The sequence below is a fragment of the Zonotrichia albicollis genome, chromosome 2 (assembly GCF_047830755.1).
Source record: "Zonotrichia albicollis isolate bZonAlb1 chromosome 2, bZonAlb1.hap1, whole genome shotgun sequence".
NCBI lineage: Eukaryota > Metazoa > Chordata > Aves > Passeriformes > Passerellidae > Zonotrichia > Zonotrichia albicollis.
The window spans coordinates 22,152,766-22,171,505 of NC_133820.1; the positions used below are offsets into that span (position 1 = coordinate 22,152,766).

The 18,740-nt window shown below is 32.6% G+C and overlaps 1 protein-coding gene across 14 annotated transcripts in view; it reads left to right on the plus strand.

Annotated features, from left to right (window-relative positions):
* Positions 1 to 18,740, plus strand: part of DMD (dystrophin) — a 1,146,493-nt gene that overhangs the window by 559,722 nt on the left and 568,031 nt on the right. For 13 of the 14 annotated variants that reach the window (XM_074534563.1, XM_074534577.1, XM_074534568.1 and 10 more), the window contains 3 exons: positions 816 to 968; positions 1,911 to 2,093; positions 15,772 to 15,966. In XM_074534563.1, the coding sequence (XP_074390664.1) occupies positions 816 to 968; positions 1,911 to 2,093; positions 15,772 to 15,966 (531 nt within the window). The remainder of the gene's footprint in view (positions 1 to 815; positions 969 to 1,910; positions 2,094 to 15,771; positions 15,967 to 18,740) is intronic. The other variant, XM_074534571.1, reaches the window with a different exon arrangement.

Here is an 18,740-nt window from a genome sequence, read left to right on the forward strand (position 1 = left end):
TTCCTTTGGGTGACTCAGTTAAGGCATTCACACTGAAAAAATTCAAGGAATGGTTGAGGCAAATTAATCTGAGTATTTTTATATAAAATATACCAGTAATAAGAAATAAGAAATAATAGTAATTTCATAATAAGAAATAATAGTAATTAAAATATTTTCTGAATTCTGCATGAGTGAAGTTAAGCAGTTAAAGCAAATGTATATTTTATAACATCTCTAAGGGAAAAAACCAAACATTTTATACCTTCCTGCTAAAGAAAAGTTTTAATCCTTTTTAAAGCAGAGTTATAATCACAAGGCATTTGTTATGTATCTGGTATTTCATTTAGATAAAGAAAACCTGTCTTTGCAAACATTTCTGCAATGCAGTGATTTTCATTTGAATAGCTACAGAGTTTTCATGCAGGCTAGAAATTCACAGGAGTCCACAAAATACAGAAGTCCCACTTTTGGCTAGATACTAAGTGGGCTGTGTTTCCATCTGTCCAGTAAGTATTCTGAGCAGAAGTGTTTTATATAAAATATTGACATTTATGTAAGAGTCTTAACTTCTCTGAATATTGGTGACTGTCTCAGTGGTTTATTCAACATGTGAACAACACTGAAATAGGTAACCTCTTTTTAAACAAACTAACAAAAAAATTTGTTAAACTGATGCAAATATGTTCACTTACTCATATACTTGCTTTAGATATCAACATTTAAATAAGAAATTTGCAGTTTTGTACACTTTTTTCCCTTCAGTGTGCACACATGCCAGTTCATATTTTATAAGCCTTTAATTCATATCCTAATAATGTCTGCACTGTGAACAGGACTTGAGAGCTCAAAGAAGAAAAAAGGCTTTAGAGATTTCTCATCAATGGTATCAGTACAAGAGGCAGGCTGATGACCTAATGACATGGCTGGATGACATTGAGAAAAAGTTAGCCGGTCTGCCAGACCACAAAGATGAGCAGAAGCTAAAGGTAATGTTGTTTTGGGTTGGCAATGATAGATCTTTTGGAGTGATAGTTTATCTGTAGAACAGACAGAAAATGCAACAAGCAATCCTATCTTATAGCTACAGAAAATTATATGTTAGTTCTTTATTTCTATTTATAGTAAAGCAAACCTTAATTATCTGTGTTGAAAGTGACATTTCTTTGTTGTACTATATTTTCTATTTGTTTCCTATACAGAATGATTTATAAATAATTTGAAACACACTAAATATAATGTTTTGTCAATAATACAGAAAGTGCGCAATGTATTAAGAAGCATCAAATGTTTTTTAGTAAAAATTGTAATTGATTTTATGTATCTTTGTTCCAGATGAACAAATGACTTACCAATATATGGATGACCTCTATCTCATGTTAGCACATTCATTTTCATCAGAACATGTTCATATGTCACTGTCAAACTCTATAGATTTATTTACATACTGTCCAAGGTTTTCCTGGTTTATTTTACATCGTCTTTCTTTGCTTCATTCTCTGTTGAGTTTCCCACAGAATAAAATAGGAGTTAACTAGTACATTAAAGACCCTAATAGTGTATTTGTAAGCTGTTAAAAAACTATTTGTCCTGAATATGCTGACCCTTACTGAGAAAGTAATTTCTCCTGTTGCCCATCCCAGTGTACTAGCAAGAATCAGAACATGGGAACTGTTGGCCTCTGCTAACAGTTTCAGAGTGTAGCAGCTCTTAGGATCTCTACAGCCCATCCCAAGAAGCTTCTTCAATTTCAGTTATTTTTGTTTTGTTTAAATGTAAAATAAGATATGAATAATATGAAAATAAGCTGTAAATTTTACTTGTGACAATAAAATGGAAATGGATTTTCTGACGGAAGTATTTTGCTAATTTTAAGTTGATTGATCTAGTTAGCTAACTGTCCTGGGCCCTGTATTGGTTTTGCTCACTAGGAGATTGGTGGAGAATTGGAGAAGAAGAAGGAAGATCTGAATGCGGTGCACAGGCAGGCTGAACGCCTGTCTAAGGATGGGGCTGCAAAAGCAGTGGAGCCAACCCTGATACAGCTCAGCAAGCGCTGGCAAGATTTTGAGAGCAAATTTGCTCAGTTTCGAAGACTCAACTATGCACAAATTGTGAGTTGTTACTGGCAAACCCCTATGTTTGCAACTGCTACTACTAACAGCATCCTACTAACAATGAGAGCATCAGGGTCAGTGTCAACTCTCCAGACTTTAATAAGAAAAGCCCTATTGTGTGCAACTGGGGGAAGCTTTATATACTCTGATACAATAGTGATCTGCTTTGGTCTTAAAATTGCCCTTAAGGTAAATCAGTCATTTACAAAAAACTCAGCAATGAAAAATTTGTGTTTATTTCTGTTGCCTCATTATTTTTCCATAACATTTATCAGTTTAAAAACGTTAGTTTGCCATGCATCTATTTTTTTCACTGAACATGAAAAACACAAAAGTTGTCTTTTCCAAACTACCCATCCCATGCCAATTTTAATTGGTTTTTTATTTGTCCATAACATGTTATACTCACTTTAGGAAGTGATTGGAAAAATTTTTATGACTCTATATATACATATCCTCTTCTTCAAAGTTCTGCTTGAACTCTCAAACAAGTTTTTGTAAGAAAATGTAACTTTAAATTTCACAGGATGAAAACAAAATTTTACAAACCATCTTCATGTCTTCTGAATTTGAGTTGTTTAGTTGTATATAAAATACAATTATTCTTACTGGTTTATACATGCTGCAATAACTGGGTAAATAAAAGGGAAATAAACTGTCAGTATTCCAGCTTTACAAACAAGATATGTATTGAGTGTTACCCATTTTGAAGTTTACCAGAGGTTGCTTTTGCACTTAAATGAGTTTTTTCTTGCCATTCCTACTACTCTGCACATTGTCTTCTGGGTTTTTGATTTTATATGAAGAAAGATAAGACTTTCTTTTAAGGAAGTTGTTGCTTTATGTGCTTTCTGTAATCTTAAAGTGCTACTGGTAAAAAAGTGTTTCATCAAAATACAATTTTATTTATCTATTTTTAAATGCACCTAGATTGCAGAGAGAACATACTGATAGGATAATGATAATCTAAATATGTGAAGTGCTCTTTTTTTAATTGATATATGGTAAACTATGTTTTAAGAAGGAAGAAAATTTCAAAAACCAGCAATATGTATAAACTTCTGATAAATATAGTCCTCTATATAATGTAGTATATTGTGTATTTTTAACTTTTCTAATACTAAGTTACATAATGTATATGTAAAACTAATACTTTGGATAGTTATGCAGTTAATGGAAGCAATCAGAGAAACATTAACTTTGGTTTGTATGTTATTAAATCTTGTTCCATCTGATTACACTATTCAGATTACTATGGTTTATATTAAACTTGATGGATGTAATCAGTTGCAAATTGTTTATATTGACATGGAGCTAGAGTGAGAGTCACTTTGTCTTGTAAATGAGTTGGCTTTTTTAATGAATATATTTGTTCCTTTGATAATCAAGTAAGAAATCAGATTGTGCATGCAATTTATATAAAAACATTCTGCTGTTGCTGTGCTTTTTTATGTCACCCACCACCTACCATGACAGGGGATGAATATACCCATTATAAAATTTTACTAGCAGATCAATAAACTTTATTTTAGCATATTTTTCTTTAAAATATGTAAGGTAGGTGTGCACCAGCATGTTTTTGAATTGCTCAGATTAGCACACTCACCTACTTTTTAAATTCATGTAACCATTACATACATTTTTTATTTTAAAGTATATAATTATATACTGTATTTATAACCTTAAAAGGTTACATTTTTAAATATTAAATATTTCATGCAAGAAGTCTATTTCTTACTATTTATCTAGGGGATGAGAAGATTCAACAAAATTTACATGTACACAGGACAATTACTGTATCCTTCTCATTTCACATGAAAAATATCTTGCTCTGTTGACAATGACTAAGGTGATGTTCATATGAAATATTTTAGAATTTATACAGAAGCTACTGAGACATGAGAGAGGCAGTACATCTTCATCACCCAAATCAGAGTAAGAAGTGCAATGGCCTTGTTGTTGTTACTGCTTTGACTTTGCCGAGTTAGTGAAACAGAGGGAATTTCTCAAGATTTTTTTTCTTTTTCTTAAACAGCTTAACTACCTACCTCACAGGGATGTTGTGAGGATGCATTAATTGTTTGTACAAGACTTTAAAATACAAAAGAAAAATGAAAATTCAAACTATTCACTTGAACACATGCATATACCATCAAAAATAATTTCCACAGAGATTTTCTATGTTAACCAACAACTGAATAAAGCCATACAATAAAAATACAAAATTGATTTTTTCTTTAAAGCAAAAGAAATAGAAAAATGCTGCATTTATTTATAATTTATTATGTATTCCATAATAGTTATTTAGCAACTGAAACTTGTTATAAATCAGTGAGAGTTTAGTTTTACTGTGTATCTTGCAATTCATTACACTTCATTGAATAAACAAAGCAAGACTGCACTGAAGAAAACCTTTAATTATGTTGCTTAATGACAGATTTGCATTTCTTACATTTTGTTGGAGCTAATATATTTTTGATATCAAAGTGTGAAATTAGAATTATCATGCTCCCCTGGATTTAATTTTCCCCCAGTATTTGTTGGGCAGACCTGTCAGAAGGATATAGAGACCATGACCTTGGAAGGATTTATTCTTTCTAGAATGGTGGATCCTTGTTGAATCCTGTGTCTCACAAATACATAGCAGCCAATATCCAAAAGCTAATTGACAAATATATATTGGTGTATATTTAGAAAAAGGAATTTCCTGTCACCACTTTTGAAAATAGAGTATTTTATATTTATATCACCTCAAACATGCATATTCTGTTTAATAACATTTTTGAGATATCCATCAGTTTGGTATAGTGTGATCCTCTATGTGAGAATTTTCAGCAAGTAACATATGACATTCTATAATGACAAAGTTGGGTTTATTGCATTTACAGATTAAACATGATACACGAATGCATAAATGCAGTTGCACACAATCTAAAATCACATGAGTGGAAAAAAAATTGCAGAATTCTTGTCTTAAAAGTTTTTCTCTCACACATTGTTGCTGTTATTAATATGTGGCAGAATAAACAGTGGGCAGAAAATGAGTTGGTAGTAACACCAATGGTGAAATCTGAATAACTTGTAAAAATGAGTGAAATATCTCTCTATAATATTTTAAAATTATGATTAACTACTAAATCCCACTGAAATCCATGATATTTTAAGATACTCTTTGAAAAAACAAGCCGTTACCATTTAATCCTAAAACAGTAAGCAATTTTTGAGTATTCAAATTGCATGCATTTAAAAAAATCAAAAAAGAACATTAGAGAGGTTAAGGGACAATTGTTTTTAAAGCACTTTGGCAGAATCAGATATCAAGCCTTGGCACTCACGCAGTACCTTCAGAAAAGTTTTGTCATATCCCTCTGCTACTAACTAAACATGAATCCAGTTATACTGCTTTTCTGAAACAGTTTAACCACTCTCAGAGGGTGATGAAAATATTTATCCATTGCAGAGAAAAGGGTAGATTTGGATTGTTTCATTCAAGTAAGGATCAAAATCAGTTATTGATATGTTGAATAAGTTTAATTAAGCTATTCTTTAATTGAACTATTCTTCTGTCAGTTTTCTAGAATTTTTGCCCCACTGTTGTCATTTCAACAGCCTATGAGCATATTTGTATCATGGCTCAGTTTAGATTTTCCTGAGCTGACTGAAATTACTCTGGGTGTAGAGTGCTGGAAGCCTTTCTCATTAGAGAACATTTTCTAGATGAACACAGGTGCAGAGCCTACACTGTAAATTCTTATTTCATATACGTCCTATTACCATATTTTATCAAGATGCTCAACATTCTCTCTGCTATTATACATGGTGGTCTTTCAACTTTCCTCTCCTGGCTGAGCTATGCATGCTGCAAATCATAAGACAGAGTATCTTTAGGACAAGAGAAGCTTCTACAATCTGTCAAAATTATGTGTCTACTATTGTATATACAAGCAAAAAAAATAGGCTTACAATTTTCAATAATTTTATTGGTGACACACAAAAACACTCTATTGAAATTTATGATCATTTTACTCCTGAAATATTTGGGCCTGGATCTTGGCCGTACAGAATTGATCAAATGATAAACAACAGAAGAAACTCTCTTTTTCATACTAATTATACTATCTTATGACCAAGAATGAATAAGGAATATAGTTATACAAAACTTGTATTTATTTTTATAAGGTAAGTGGTTTAGTCTGAGAAGTTTGATAGTTACCTGCACCATGGATAAAATACCAGCATCCTTAGTACTTTGTTTTTCTAAATGAAAGTCAGTATTTTCTTTACAATCCTTTAAAGCATTTAGAAATTCAAAATGCCTGTCTCCTAACTGGATAATCATTTCAGGTGAGAGAATATGTGATCAACTCCTGGAACCAGATTAAGAACTGCTCAAATTTACATTTGAAATTCAAGACATTGTTTACTTTCAGTCTTTAAGAGCATATTGCAATCTTCAGTTAATATTTCCCTGTGCAGCTCTATTTAGTTAGTTTAATAAAATTTAAACATTTCTGTTTACCATTAAAATATTTATATATATAAAGATATTTTCTAAACTATATATCAAACATTTATTTAAATAAATATATCACAGATAAACACAGGACTCGGTGTCCTGGTTATCTGTCTGCATCAAAATAACATGGACACTTCAATGGTGATGTGCTACCATTGTTTTCAGTTGTTTTCCAGTTTTCACAAACACTGGTGCTGGAATGAAGTGGTTTTCTTCTCTTATCCTTGCTTCAACATTGCTTGGGTCAAATAAACAAGTAATGGTTGAAAACAAAAGGGGCACACTAATGCTTCATTATTTCTAGAATGAGTGGAGAGAGAGAAATAAAAGAGAGAAAAGACGTTAGAAAAAGCAGGAAAACACCTGCTGGACAGAACTGTACAGTGATGGATTAGCATCCAATTCACCTGTGCACTTTGGGTCTCTTAAGAATGGGACAGAGGTGATTCTGTGACACCATTTAACTTTTCTGACATTGGCAGGGGCACCTTTTTAAAACAAATAGCTTTACACAGCATAGCTAAAGACTGGATTTTTTGACTGTGGTATGCAAAAAGCAGGATGAGGATGAATAAGAAACTTTGGGAAGAGAATCACAGGTGAATGTTTGCACCTATTTTCCAGTATCCATCAACCTGGAAATTCCTGTTATAAATTCTATTCCAAATAGTTTAAGTGTATTTAAAATCCTTCAATTTTCTGCCTGATTTAAGATAAGGTTATGGGAAAGATGTGACAATATCAACTGAAGATGGATATTGTCTTTGATATATATATATATCTTTTTTGCATAAGTGGACAAGTTTGCTGTGCTATTTTGAGTTTTTCTAAGGAAGTTTTTTCTTCTCTCATAGTTACTTTTTAATTATGTACAGTATTCACGCTCATCATTGCCAAACTATAGCATTTTTCCTGTACAATTAAGTTAAAAAATCCCATATTGTGAGTGACAGAACTTCACAGAAAATATTTTTCTTGGCCATTTTTCATTATATGTTATAAACTTAAGTGATCTAAATTGCATTCTCAGGTTTAAAAGTGAAACTTGAGATCTTTACCTTGTCACATAGGAGTGAAAACTCTTGTTGCAACATGGAGTAAAGCAGTGTTAGAAATTTCTCTTTAAATTATAGTGTTATAATGAAAGAGTTTATTATAAAGAGTTTAAATGTGATCTTAGCCATGCCACAGGCTTTTCTCACTCCTCACAGAATGGCTGAGATGGAAACAAGGCCAAGCCTTTGGTTAAAATTCACGTACAACACAGAACCCAGTGGTCCCCGCTTTCAGACCAAATTGAGCATTATGCAACTATAATATTTTCTTCTTTATAATTACCCAGTTATTTGGAAAACAAGGCAGCTAATTACCATCTTATTTTCTCTGCTATATTATATTATGATTTATTAGTGTAATAAATTACATGCTGTGGATTTTGGTGTCAATAATTACTTGGCACTATTACTGCATTAAATAATAGGGAAAAATACCTCCTGCAGAGCTATCTGGCCCTAAGTGACAATATTTTTTGAAGAGATGATGTTCATCTCTTATCTACAATTCAGAATGTCAACATCACTCATGGCTGGAAGGTTTGTTTTGGTTTGGTTAGGATTTTTTAGAGGTTTTTTTGTTTTTTTCTCTTTTTTTGTTTGGGTTTTTGTTGATGTTTGTTGTTTTTGTTATTGCTTTTCATGGATCTATCTGAGTATACACACAAAGCTATGGAAGGAAAAAAATTTGTAGATGTACAGTGTGAGTGCTGAATTTTCTATTTGAGCATATTTAATTAGCTTTCAGAACTGCTCTGCTGGATGGACAACAATTTCGTTCACATCATTTAAAGAAACAAATATTTGTCCTGAAGTAAAAAATCAGCCTAAGTGACATAGGTAACACTTTTTGACATTTCTGGAAGGTGTAAAATCTTAGGGTTTAGGACTTTGCTCTTTGATGCTGTTTGCATTCATTACGGATGTGGTACTTCAATGATTTTTTTACTTTATTCCTAAATTATGTTGAAATTATCTAACAGATGTAGCTGGAATATCTGGAAAGTTAGCATCACAAATCAGCAGTCAATTCCAAAATGGTCTAGTCAATTCAGATTTCAGTAGGCTGTGTAATAACATATCTGAACTTTATCATTAATTGGTTCTGGGTGATCACTCAGTAGTTACACACAAACACTCAAGGCAGACCTAAAGTTTTGTGCCCTCAGGCAGCATAAATGCTACCTAAGATTGGCACTTCTGTAGTCCTAATAAATCAGCCATTAAATAAGTTGGCATTGATCAAAATCTGTTCATAAGTAGGCTGGCTTCCAGCAAATTGTGTGATACTAGTTCTGCCATTATTATCACTGTGTCACTTCTATAGCTTATCACGGTCCAAGAAATGTGATTGTGAAATTCTATTTTGAGGAAAAATAATTTGAAATTCCTTTTATTCTTCTGGGATTATATTTCCTTCTGTCTGGCTGAGTTTATGATACTGGTTTAACAAATCCCAAGTGGACATTATGGCTACAGGGATATAGGACTGTGTGCAAGTTTAATTTTCTGAACTATGAAGTAGACATTTACAGAAGTATGACATGTATAATGTCTGTATGTCTTTTTGGTTTGAAAAATTACGAGATCAATCCAAGAAATGGCTAACTTCTCTGAATTTATGTATTCTATAGTTAGCATATAAAAACTTTCAAATACGTTTTGTCTACTGGAAGGTTACACATATAAATCAATTACAAAAATATTTTCCAGTTAAACCCTTAGAAAATACTAAACAACATTTTAAAATATTTGTTGAAAATCAGTCTAGGATGTAGATTTTTGCAGTGTTCTGATTTTTCTCTTTTGAAAATATAATGTAAGCATTTGCTTATTTTGTGATTTCTAATACTGATAACGCCTATCTCTCTTTGCTCATTGGCGCTCTCTCCCCCCATATTCCTACTGACTGTACAGGGTCTGAGCAGTGTTTGGTAAATACTTATGATACAGACTGTTACAAAAATTACAAATTTCTGTTTAAAGAAATTTGACAGATTTGTCAGTTTTGCTCTGGTACATTTAAATATTGAGATACGCCATCATTATCAGAAGCAATTAGGATTTATGAATTATTTATTTAGAACAAAAGACATTTTCTATATTGCAGTAGTTCCAATTAGTCAATAATGCCATAATGTTACTCTATTTTGTTTTTGTTCAGGACACAGTAACATTGCAAATGGGGTATAAAATACAGATTACTCTATTTTTGATTCTTTTGGTTTTTTGCAAATAATCACTTATATCAGATATACTGAATTATATGAGAGTCTTCTGCCCCAGTTTCATAATATTTGAAATTAATTTATTTTTCTCTTTGCTTAGCAAGTAGGTACCAGTGGAAGTTATCAGGTTAAAAATTAACAGCAAAACTGCTGAAATTTCTGAATCATCTTAGTCCCTTATTTCTGTGCAAGTTGGCAGATCTTTAGTAAGGAGAGCTGGGTAAGTTTTCAAAATAGCTGCTTTTAGGTTCAATGTGTAGCTGTACCTCAGTTTGAGGAGAGTTCCTATCCAGAATCAATTATCTAAGCCAAAATAAAACAAAAGTGTTGTTCAGCAAGTGAGAAAGGAGTGTTCAATTTCCTGCTTGACCAAGTGTATTTGACTTCTTGGAGGGCTCCAAACTCATGAGGGTGTGAGGACCAGAAAGGTTTGGCTGCATATCAAAATGCTTTGTCATAGTTTTTAAACTTTACATAAAATAACCAAAAACCACGAAAAACCAACCAAACAAACAAAAACACAACAAAAATACCCCACAACAAAGTTACAATTATGAATACTCTGGATTTACTTTTTTAAATTAATTGCTACAGCTTTTGTCTCTATTTTTCTTCTTTTCTTCACCTGCCCTCTGCCACATGTAATGCATTTATCAGAGTGCAGCAGAACTGTCTGAGGTATTGGGAGATATCCCATAATTTGGACCTATACATACAGGAAAGCGGCATTTTCTTACAGAGAAATCTTTTGCATTGCAATCAAATTATGAAGGGAACTTAAATAGAATTAACTTCAGGTTGGTTGATGCCTGTTGATAGATAGTTTTCAAAATCAAAATCTGTAATTTTCTGTTGCTACTCCTAGAATCTAAAATTTACTGAAATGTTTTCTGATTAATGCCATTGTTAGGAATAGCTTCATTTTGGCTGTCTTTATTTAATTTTATGTATAGATTAAGCAGAGTCCTTTTTTCACAGAAAAAAAACCTGTTAAAGTAGCATTTCTTGATAAGGTAAGCCTTAGCAGAGAAGTGGTGTGAAGGCATAAAGCACTGTCTGTCCAAGAACAGTGCTGAAAATAGTAATGTATATTTTTAAAGTTTCTTTCTTTATATAAGTGACTATGAAATTAGATACAAGCATTAAACTATACAGTTTAAGTGATGCAATATGCAGGATTTTGTAGACTGCAACCACTCTGCAACATGAGTAGAAAAAAATAATATACATAAGACAATATTTATGTTCTTATATAAAATTTTTTTCACAATATTTTAAAGATATTTTATTGTTTACAAGTGTCTTTTAAGGTCTTTTCTTCATAAAATTACAGAAGAAATTTATAAATTTTTAATTCTGCATTGAGGATTTAGGCCTCTCTGTACTTGAAAGAGATGCTTCTTTTTGTACTAATAACTTGTTTGTGACTGACTACAGTCATGCAACCTCATAGTGAAAATTCCATATAATCAGTACAATTTTGATCTTTCTACTTATATGCACATTAGCAGGTAAGATATGCTAGCAACACTGAAGGCAGAATAAATTCCTCGGAATGTCAGCTGACCTCACCACTCTCAGTTGGCATAGGAACGGGTGAATAAAAGATTTTTTAAAAATATGTACTTGAAAGTGAATTTTGATCTCTGATAGCATTTTATGACACTTTTGTGTGTCTAATTCTTTATTTGATATATTGATGGTGAACGTGGGCTAGCAGATACCATGTAACTCACAAGTTTTTGGACTCTCTCAGGTATCACTGCCTTTGTCCAGAATGTGTGTGCTGTCTGCTCCAATTTTTTTCATGTGTGTAGCATCCCACATTTATTCTGCAGAGGTCACTGAATTTTTTACACTCATATACTTCTGCTTGCAAGGAATGCTTTCTCAAGTGTTATTTCACTTTGAGAGGAGGCACATTTGTTTGTTTTCCTTGAACCTCTCATCAGGGGGCTCTCAGGAGCAATGCTGAGGTATAACAATGCAGATGGGAGGTTTTGCAGCTTTGCTCCTCCCATGTATGTGTGAAGTCATCATGAGAAGGGACCAAAAAATGAAACAGTTGTCAAGATGTGACGCAAGAAAGTTGGAGGCTTTCTGGTTGTAAACTTTTGAACAGCAAAAGTGATGTTGAGATTATTCCATCTGCAAAAAGAGGAAAGGAAATGGATACTTTGGGATTGGTGAAAGGTGCTTTAACAATAAATTTTTCATTGTTAAATGGAAATTAGCAATATTCTCCAAGACTAGTTAGCTCTGATGCCACTGCTGTGTTAGATGTAGGCAGTAATGATCACAAGTGTTTCTGTGGGGAAGGTATGTGAATTTCTTGACAAAACCTGCATCATTCCAGTAGTTTTTTGTGGATGTTTGTTGTAATTTTTTTGGTTGGTTTGTTTTGGCTTTGCTTATTGGCCTTCTCTTTAAGGGTCAAATAATGAATTTGTTTCTTACAGTTTTGTTGCACCTGGTGGGGCATGGTAACTATCAATAAACTCAGTTTAAGTGAAGTCATGTGTATGGAAGGATTGTGTCCCTTCATTGAAATTACATAATGATGGAGAAGAAAATTCAGTTTACTATTCAAGACATGATAATGCTTAATAACAAACATTGCATGAAATTTTGAATCTTACACAAAATAAGTTGTCCTTTCAGAGACAAAAAGTAATCTTTGCATCGTTAAATTAGTGATGATCAAGGAAAAAAATCACTAAAATTGTATTATACAAAAAGAGTAATATAGGAAATGGCCAGTTACCCCAGCATTTCCCAATCACTAAACAGTATTTGTAGTTTAAATGTATGTTATACTATATATATTTTTTTTTAAAATACCAGTTTAAATATTTTAAGTAACTATAATGCATTCTGCCATTTTAACAGATTCAACTTATCCAAACCCATTCTTAAATGGTTATCTGCATCTTTAATTTCCACTTTCCTATAAATTTTTAATCCTTATAAAATCTTAACCTACCATAGTTCTGATGAGCCATTTTGGCATTATCAATTACATATATCTGTACTGAATTAATATTATTTTAGTACTAGTTGCTCCCACCTTCTATGATCTCCTTTTGTAAGGTTATTTTTTTCTCACTACAGTGTTAGGATATGACTCAGTTTCAGCTTTGCATTTCTAGTAAAATGCTTGTCGAGAATATAAGGAAGGACTCTGCCTGTTTTATTGTCTAATAAAAGACAATTCCAGGGAACATTGGGGCAAGGTAAAAATGTGTCCCTTTGCTCATTAAAGTTGTCAGTTCTGCACCTGCCTACCCTCTATTCCTTGGTGCAAGATGGCAGCTTCTGCTGTGGGTTCCATCATGATACTTTAAATGAAGGAAAAATAGAAGGAAAGAAAGTCCTGTGACCTGTTGAAAATTCCAATAAAGATACCTAATCCTTGATTTCTAAAGTAGTACCAAATTTTCATCTCTTTAAAAAAAAATAGTATTCAGAAACTAATTTATTTTGACTGTGACTTTTTTCTTTAAATAATGTACCAAAATATGAGGGCATGTTCTAGTAGGTGTCTATTTATATAAATCTATCCTTTCATTTGTTTATTTATTTATTTCTCTGGTTGCAGTGTTTTACAGTTTAACCAAAAATATAAACAGTAAAATTATACAAGTAATCATCCAGCTATGAGAAATATTTAAAATTTCCTGTAAGGGCAGTGTGAATATATGGTAGCAAATATCCCATTTTTCTTCATAACAATGATTGAAAGGTACCTGATTTTGCCACTATAAATAATAAAGTGTGATAACCATGAAGTGTTTACACATCCAATTTCTGCTTGACCTTTTTGTAGTTTCAGGAATACTTTAGAGTGAGAAGACACAGATTTTGTTTTATCTAAATAGATGCATGTGCATACATGTGTGTATATATTTATTGGCCTAAATTTGGGTTGAAAAGAGTAGGCTAATCACATACAACTATTGAATCAAATTGTATTTTGTATGCTGCTTCACATATTCATGTGACCTTTTTTTGAGTGGAAACCCTTGCACACTTAGCATGCTCTTTTCATTACTGTGAGTAGATATATTCTGTCAAGTCAAAAAGAAAAATACAAATATGGTCAAAATATTCTTTATGTAGGTCTGACATTCATTGCTGCATGTAGAAGTGTTTCAGTGTAGTCTTGAGGAATTAAAACATATATATTGCTGCATGCAGGTCTCAGTGGCCTGTTGAGAATTTCCCATTTTCTGATCAAATGGGACAGCTCTTTTTTTTAGGTTTACCAGAGTAAACTGTTATTTTTGCAGGGTCTGTGATTCATGAAACATATGGGGGGCAAGCACAATTTTTTCAAAGCAACTTATTTTAAATAATAAAAATTACGGCAGTGATATGGTAATTAAAGAGGTTTCAGTGTTAGCAGATGTACTGAGAAAGTCATTTAGTGAGAAAAGTGTAAGCAAAGCAATTAAATTTGCATAAGAAATACAACAGAATAACACAAGTCTACAGCTAACTTTATGGGCTTTATATGTGATATGCATACATCTTCTAGAGTGTGTATATGCATATTTTAAGACTCTAAAGAAAATTGAAGAACCAGATGACTCAGCTCGGTAACTGAAGAGAGAAATATGTCCTGAATTAAAATGAGACACCTTGCTGAGGTAGTGTGTGCTTATATTTGTTTTCTTTTGCATAATGAGTAGCTAAATAATGATATTGTTTTCTTCAGGACCATTGATCAATTGTCTTTTTTCATAAATGGCTCCAAATCTAAATAACAGGATTTTTGAACATTTACCAACAAATACTTGTACATTTCTTTGAGGTTAACAGTAATTAAAGTTTATACTTTTGAGAAGACAAACATCAGACACAAAGGATCTTGGTCCCACAGTAGGAATCCATGAACAAATTTATGCTTGTGAAACCACAAATAATTGATATCTTAAACTATCCCTTTTTTAATGGGCATGCAGGTGATTTAGTATTTGAAGTTTAGTGAAAAGGAACAATCAGAGATCTCCCTGCTCCAAAGAACACTTTTGGTATTACATTTTTACCTATGATTCTTTTACAAATCAAATGGGAAATACAGAGAATTTATAGAAACAGCTACTTTTTTGTCACCTTATATGTCAGTATACTTTCAAATGCCATCAACAAATTAAGTGTTTTTTTGGAACCCAAACATTCTGGGATGTCTTTACATTTGGTGTATGCATGTGCTTCTAGAATAGGGTGTCTATTTCATATTTTTCCATATTAAAAACTAAAAGAAGAAATCCTAACTTCAAGAAGAGACGTGTTGCTGAGTTTTCTTTTAAGAATACATTAAAGACCATTCAAATCAGAAACTTCCAAATTATGCTTTCTAGATTAAAGAACAAATTTTTAGTATAGTTAGAAGTATAGAGTTGGCATATTTGCTATACATTGCATTTAATTTAGGAATTCTGTCTATTATACAAGTCATTATTTTACTTGATACCTTGAAATTATTTATTATTTTAGACTTGGCATGCATGAAATTTCTTAATGAAGGACAGTTTTTTAAGAGGTGTGGTGATATAAATTTAAAGGGCAAGCACTAAAATCTCAGTAACACCATAATCTCAGCATACTCTTGCATTTCCTCTCTGCATTTCTTTGGAGAGTAGAAGAAAAGCTTGCACACTCTTTCATGGATTAATTTCAGTACCCACCTTTTCAAACACGCAAGGAACATGACTTATCTGTGTCAGAAGCCTCAGATATTTCCTGCATTTGTCCTTGGAAGTTACTTTTGATTTTTTTTTTTTTTTGTTTCTGGGTTGTGAACTGGAAATGCATTGTTGTAATTTTGTCTGGTGTTAAGAAACTAAAGGAAGCATTCTGTTGTATATCTGTACTAGCAAACAGTTCGTGAAGACACAACTTTTGTGATGACTGAAACTAGGACTGTGGAAACCACTCATGTGCCTTCTACGTACCTGGCAGAGATCCTTCACCTTCTGCAAGCCTTGTCTGAAGTGGAAGAGCGCCTTAATTCTCCTGCTCTGCAGGCCAAGGACTGTGAGGACCTCTTCAAACAAGAAGAGTGTCTCAAGGTAAGATGGAAAGATTTTCTTAGCAGTTATTAGATTGCGTCATTTTGGGTCTTCTTCAAGTTGGCAGCCTGTGCTCATTCTGAGACACCTTTTACAAGTTCTAAGCCCATCTCTGTGATGTGTTCATATATGGATGTTTGTATTTGGGAGCACATTGGGATAAAATATGAGAAAGTCTGAAGTGTTCATTTATTTTTACCTGTTTAACCTGTATTTGGAGGACAAGAGCGTTATGGTATCTGCATATTAAGTCCTTGAATGGGAGAGAAAGGATGGAGAGGCACAGTATATTTAAAGATAAAATTTGTGGTTAAAGGTTTGTTTGTATAGGGCTAATGGAAAAGAATTCTTCACTGAATTAGTATGACTTTAAATATTACTGTGTAGTTTCTTCAGTTCTTGAAATATCACTGTCTGGTTTGTTCAATGCTTACAACACTGAAATCCTTTGAAACTGGTGGAATTTTTTAAACTCAGAATTGACATAAGAAGAGAATGAGATTAAAGTTGTAAGCCTAAGTAGATGAATGAGTTATCAGCTTTTGCAGAATAATGTTTGTGTGAGGAAAGCCTTGTAAAAAATTGTGCTCAAGTGCTGTATATAATTACAGCAATTCCAAATTGTCATCCAGCATGAAGAGAAGACTGTATTTCCATTTTTCTGTGATTATTTAGGAAAAGGAAGTTTTTTTAAAAAAGAAGTAAATATTAGCCTAAAGAGACTGGAATTTGCCTACAGTCAGCTATAAGAAAGAAGCTTAGAGGGAGAATCAGGGCAGTGGCTCTGCCTATATGCTCTGAATTTTCCTCTGTGGGAGCTCATTTATCTCTTTCCACGTCAGAGGATGTGTAACAAAACCACATCCATATGCTGCTGTTAGCTTCTGTAAAATCAAATCTGTTTATAATTCTTGTACATTCATAGGTATATATTTTAGGCATTTGTGTGCACACAGACATGTACACACACACAAATATTCTTACCATCTTGTGAAAATTAGGATGTTTTCAGTTTCCTAGCCAGGCAGTAGAGGTGGGTAGTGAAGCATAACAGTGGAGTGTTGGATCAAAGGAATTAATAGAACTGGTAATAGGATGTCAATCAATAGATGTCAAATACCAGTAGGCTGTTTCTTTTACCACTTCTGATTTAATACCAGTAAATTAAAGTCAGTCTGAGTATTGAAGCACAAAACATGCCAATCTAATTGTTATTCTTCATTTTAAACAATCTCTTCTGCACAAAAAACAAACAACAAAAAACAACAAAACCCAAGTCATATACTGTGTAAATCATGGCTAATGAGTGCCTATTTGATCCTTGTTGATGAACTTCTGTTTACTAATCGATTGGATGGAGAAACCTCAGGAAGTTTACTGGGAAATTAATTCCTTTAGTTCTTAGTTCCTTAGTTTTTCTCAGTGCTTTACATTTGGGCTAGTTTCATCTGATTTATACCCTTAAGTAATCTGTTGTTCACCCACATACATTTGGTATTATTGGAGTTGACACCAACTCTAATAATATTGATTACTGAGGTTACAAGTAAGTACTACCATAGGTTTAATTTAACTGAACTATTAAATTGTTATGAGATGCATTTGTGGGCACAGTTCCATCTTCTTCCAAAATAAATCTCTTAGAAGAGGCAAATGGGTCTTGCACATTCGTGGGCTTTTGGAAGGGTATAGGTTTGATCTGAGCCTGCTTAATGAATATTTATTTCCAAGGAAAAGCATCCATCATTGTCATTATCCTGCAGTAAAAATAGAAAAGTAGTGCATAAATTGTTCAGTAGCTGGTTGGAAAAGGTTTGAAATTAAATTGTCGTTGATTTTTTTTTCTCTAACAGATTTGCATGAATCAAATTACAGAACTGTCATGAATAGCTCTGTGTTTTAAAACTGAGCTTTTGATTTTTTTTTTCACTCCCATTCAGAAAGAATCCATTTTAATTAATCTGTGAAAGGAAAAATAAGTTTATTTAAAAGAATAAGTGGTAACAGCTTTGAACATTTCCTCCAGAGTAAATATGTTTAGTAGGACTTAAACATGATTGCTCATTATCAAATAGGATAAATATTGAATACAAGTAAGAAATTGCTAACATCAATTGTCATAGCACTGACTTTTTACATCAAAGTCATGTGAAATTTTAAAATATGAGGTTTTGTAGCAAAAATGTGGTAGCTTTTAACATTTACTAAACTGTAATATTTTAATGAGCATATTTAATGTATCTGCTGAAACCAGCTCATAGGAATGTTTTTCTCTTCATTTTAAGCTTTAGGGAGTGGAAAAGTCAGATAGAGAAATCAAGTCTTGTCACTTTATCTCATAAAGTGAGCATTGCAATGTTTTCATCATCCCATTACAAGTTCTTTCAAGTATTATGACATACAATACCTCAGCTTTTCTTCATCACTGTGCTGACGGTACTTTACTGACAATTTAAATATTACAGTTCTGTCAAAGGTGAAACTTGAGTTGATTGTACAGAAAATTGTGGTTCATAGATTGATGAATTAGTAAAGTTGGCCTGATGTACTCTCATTGCAGGACAACTATTGTTATAAGCACAGACATTATTTCTGTCTGCTACTGATGATGTTCATATTGATGGAGTTCACAATCTTTGAGCTACCTGTGTAGGATTGATTATGATTACAATGGATTCAATTGCATGAAAAAAATGTAGTGTTAAAATGCTTTCAGATTTTAGCAAATTATCCTTCCTTGCAGATGGTGTTTCCAATATTTCCTAGAAGTTAAA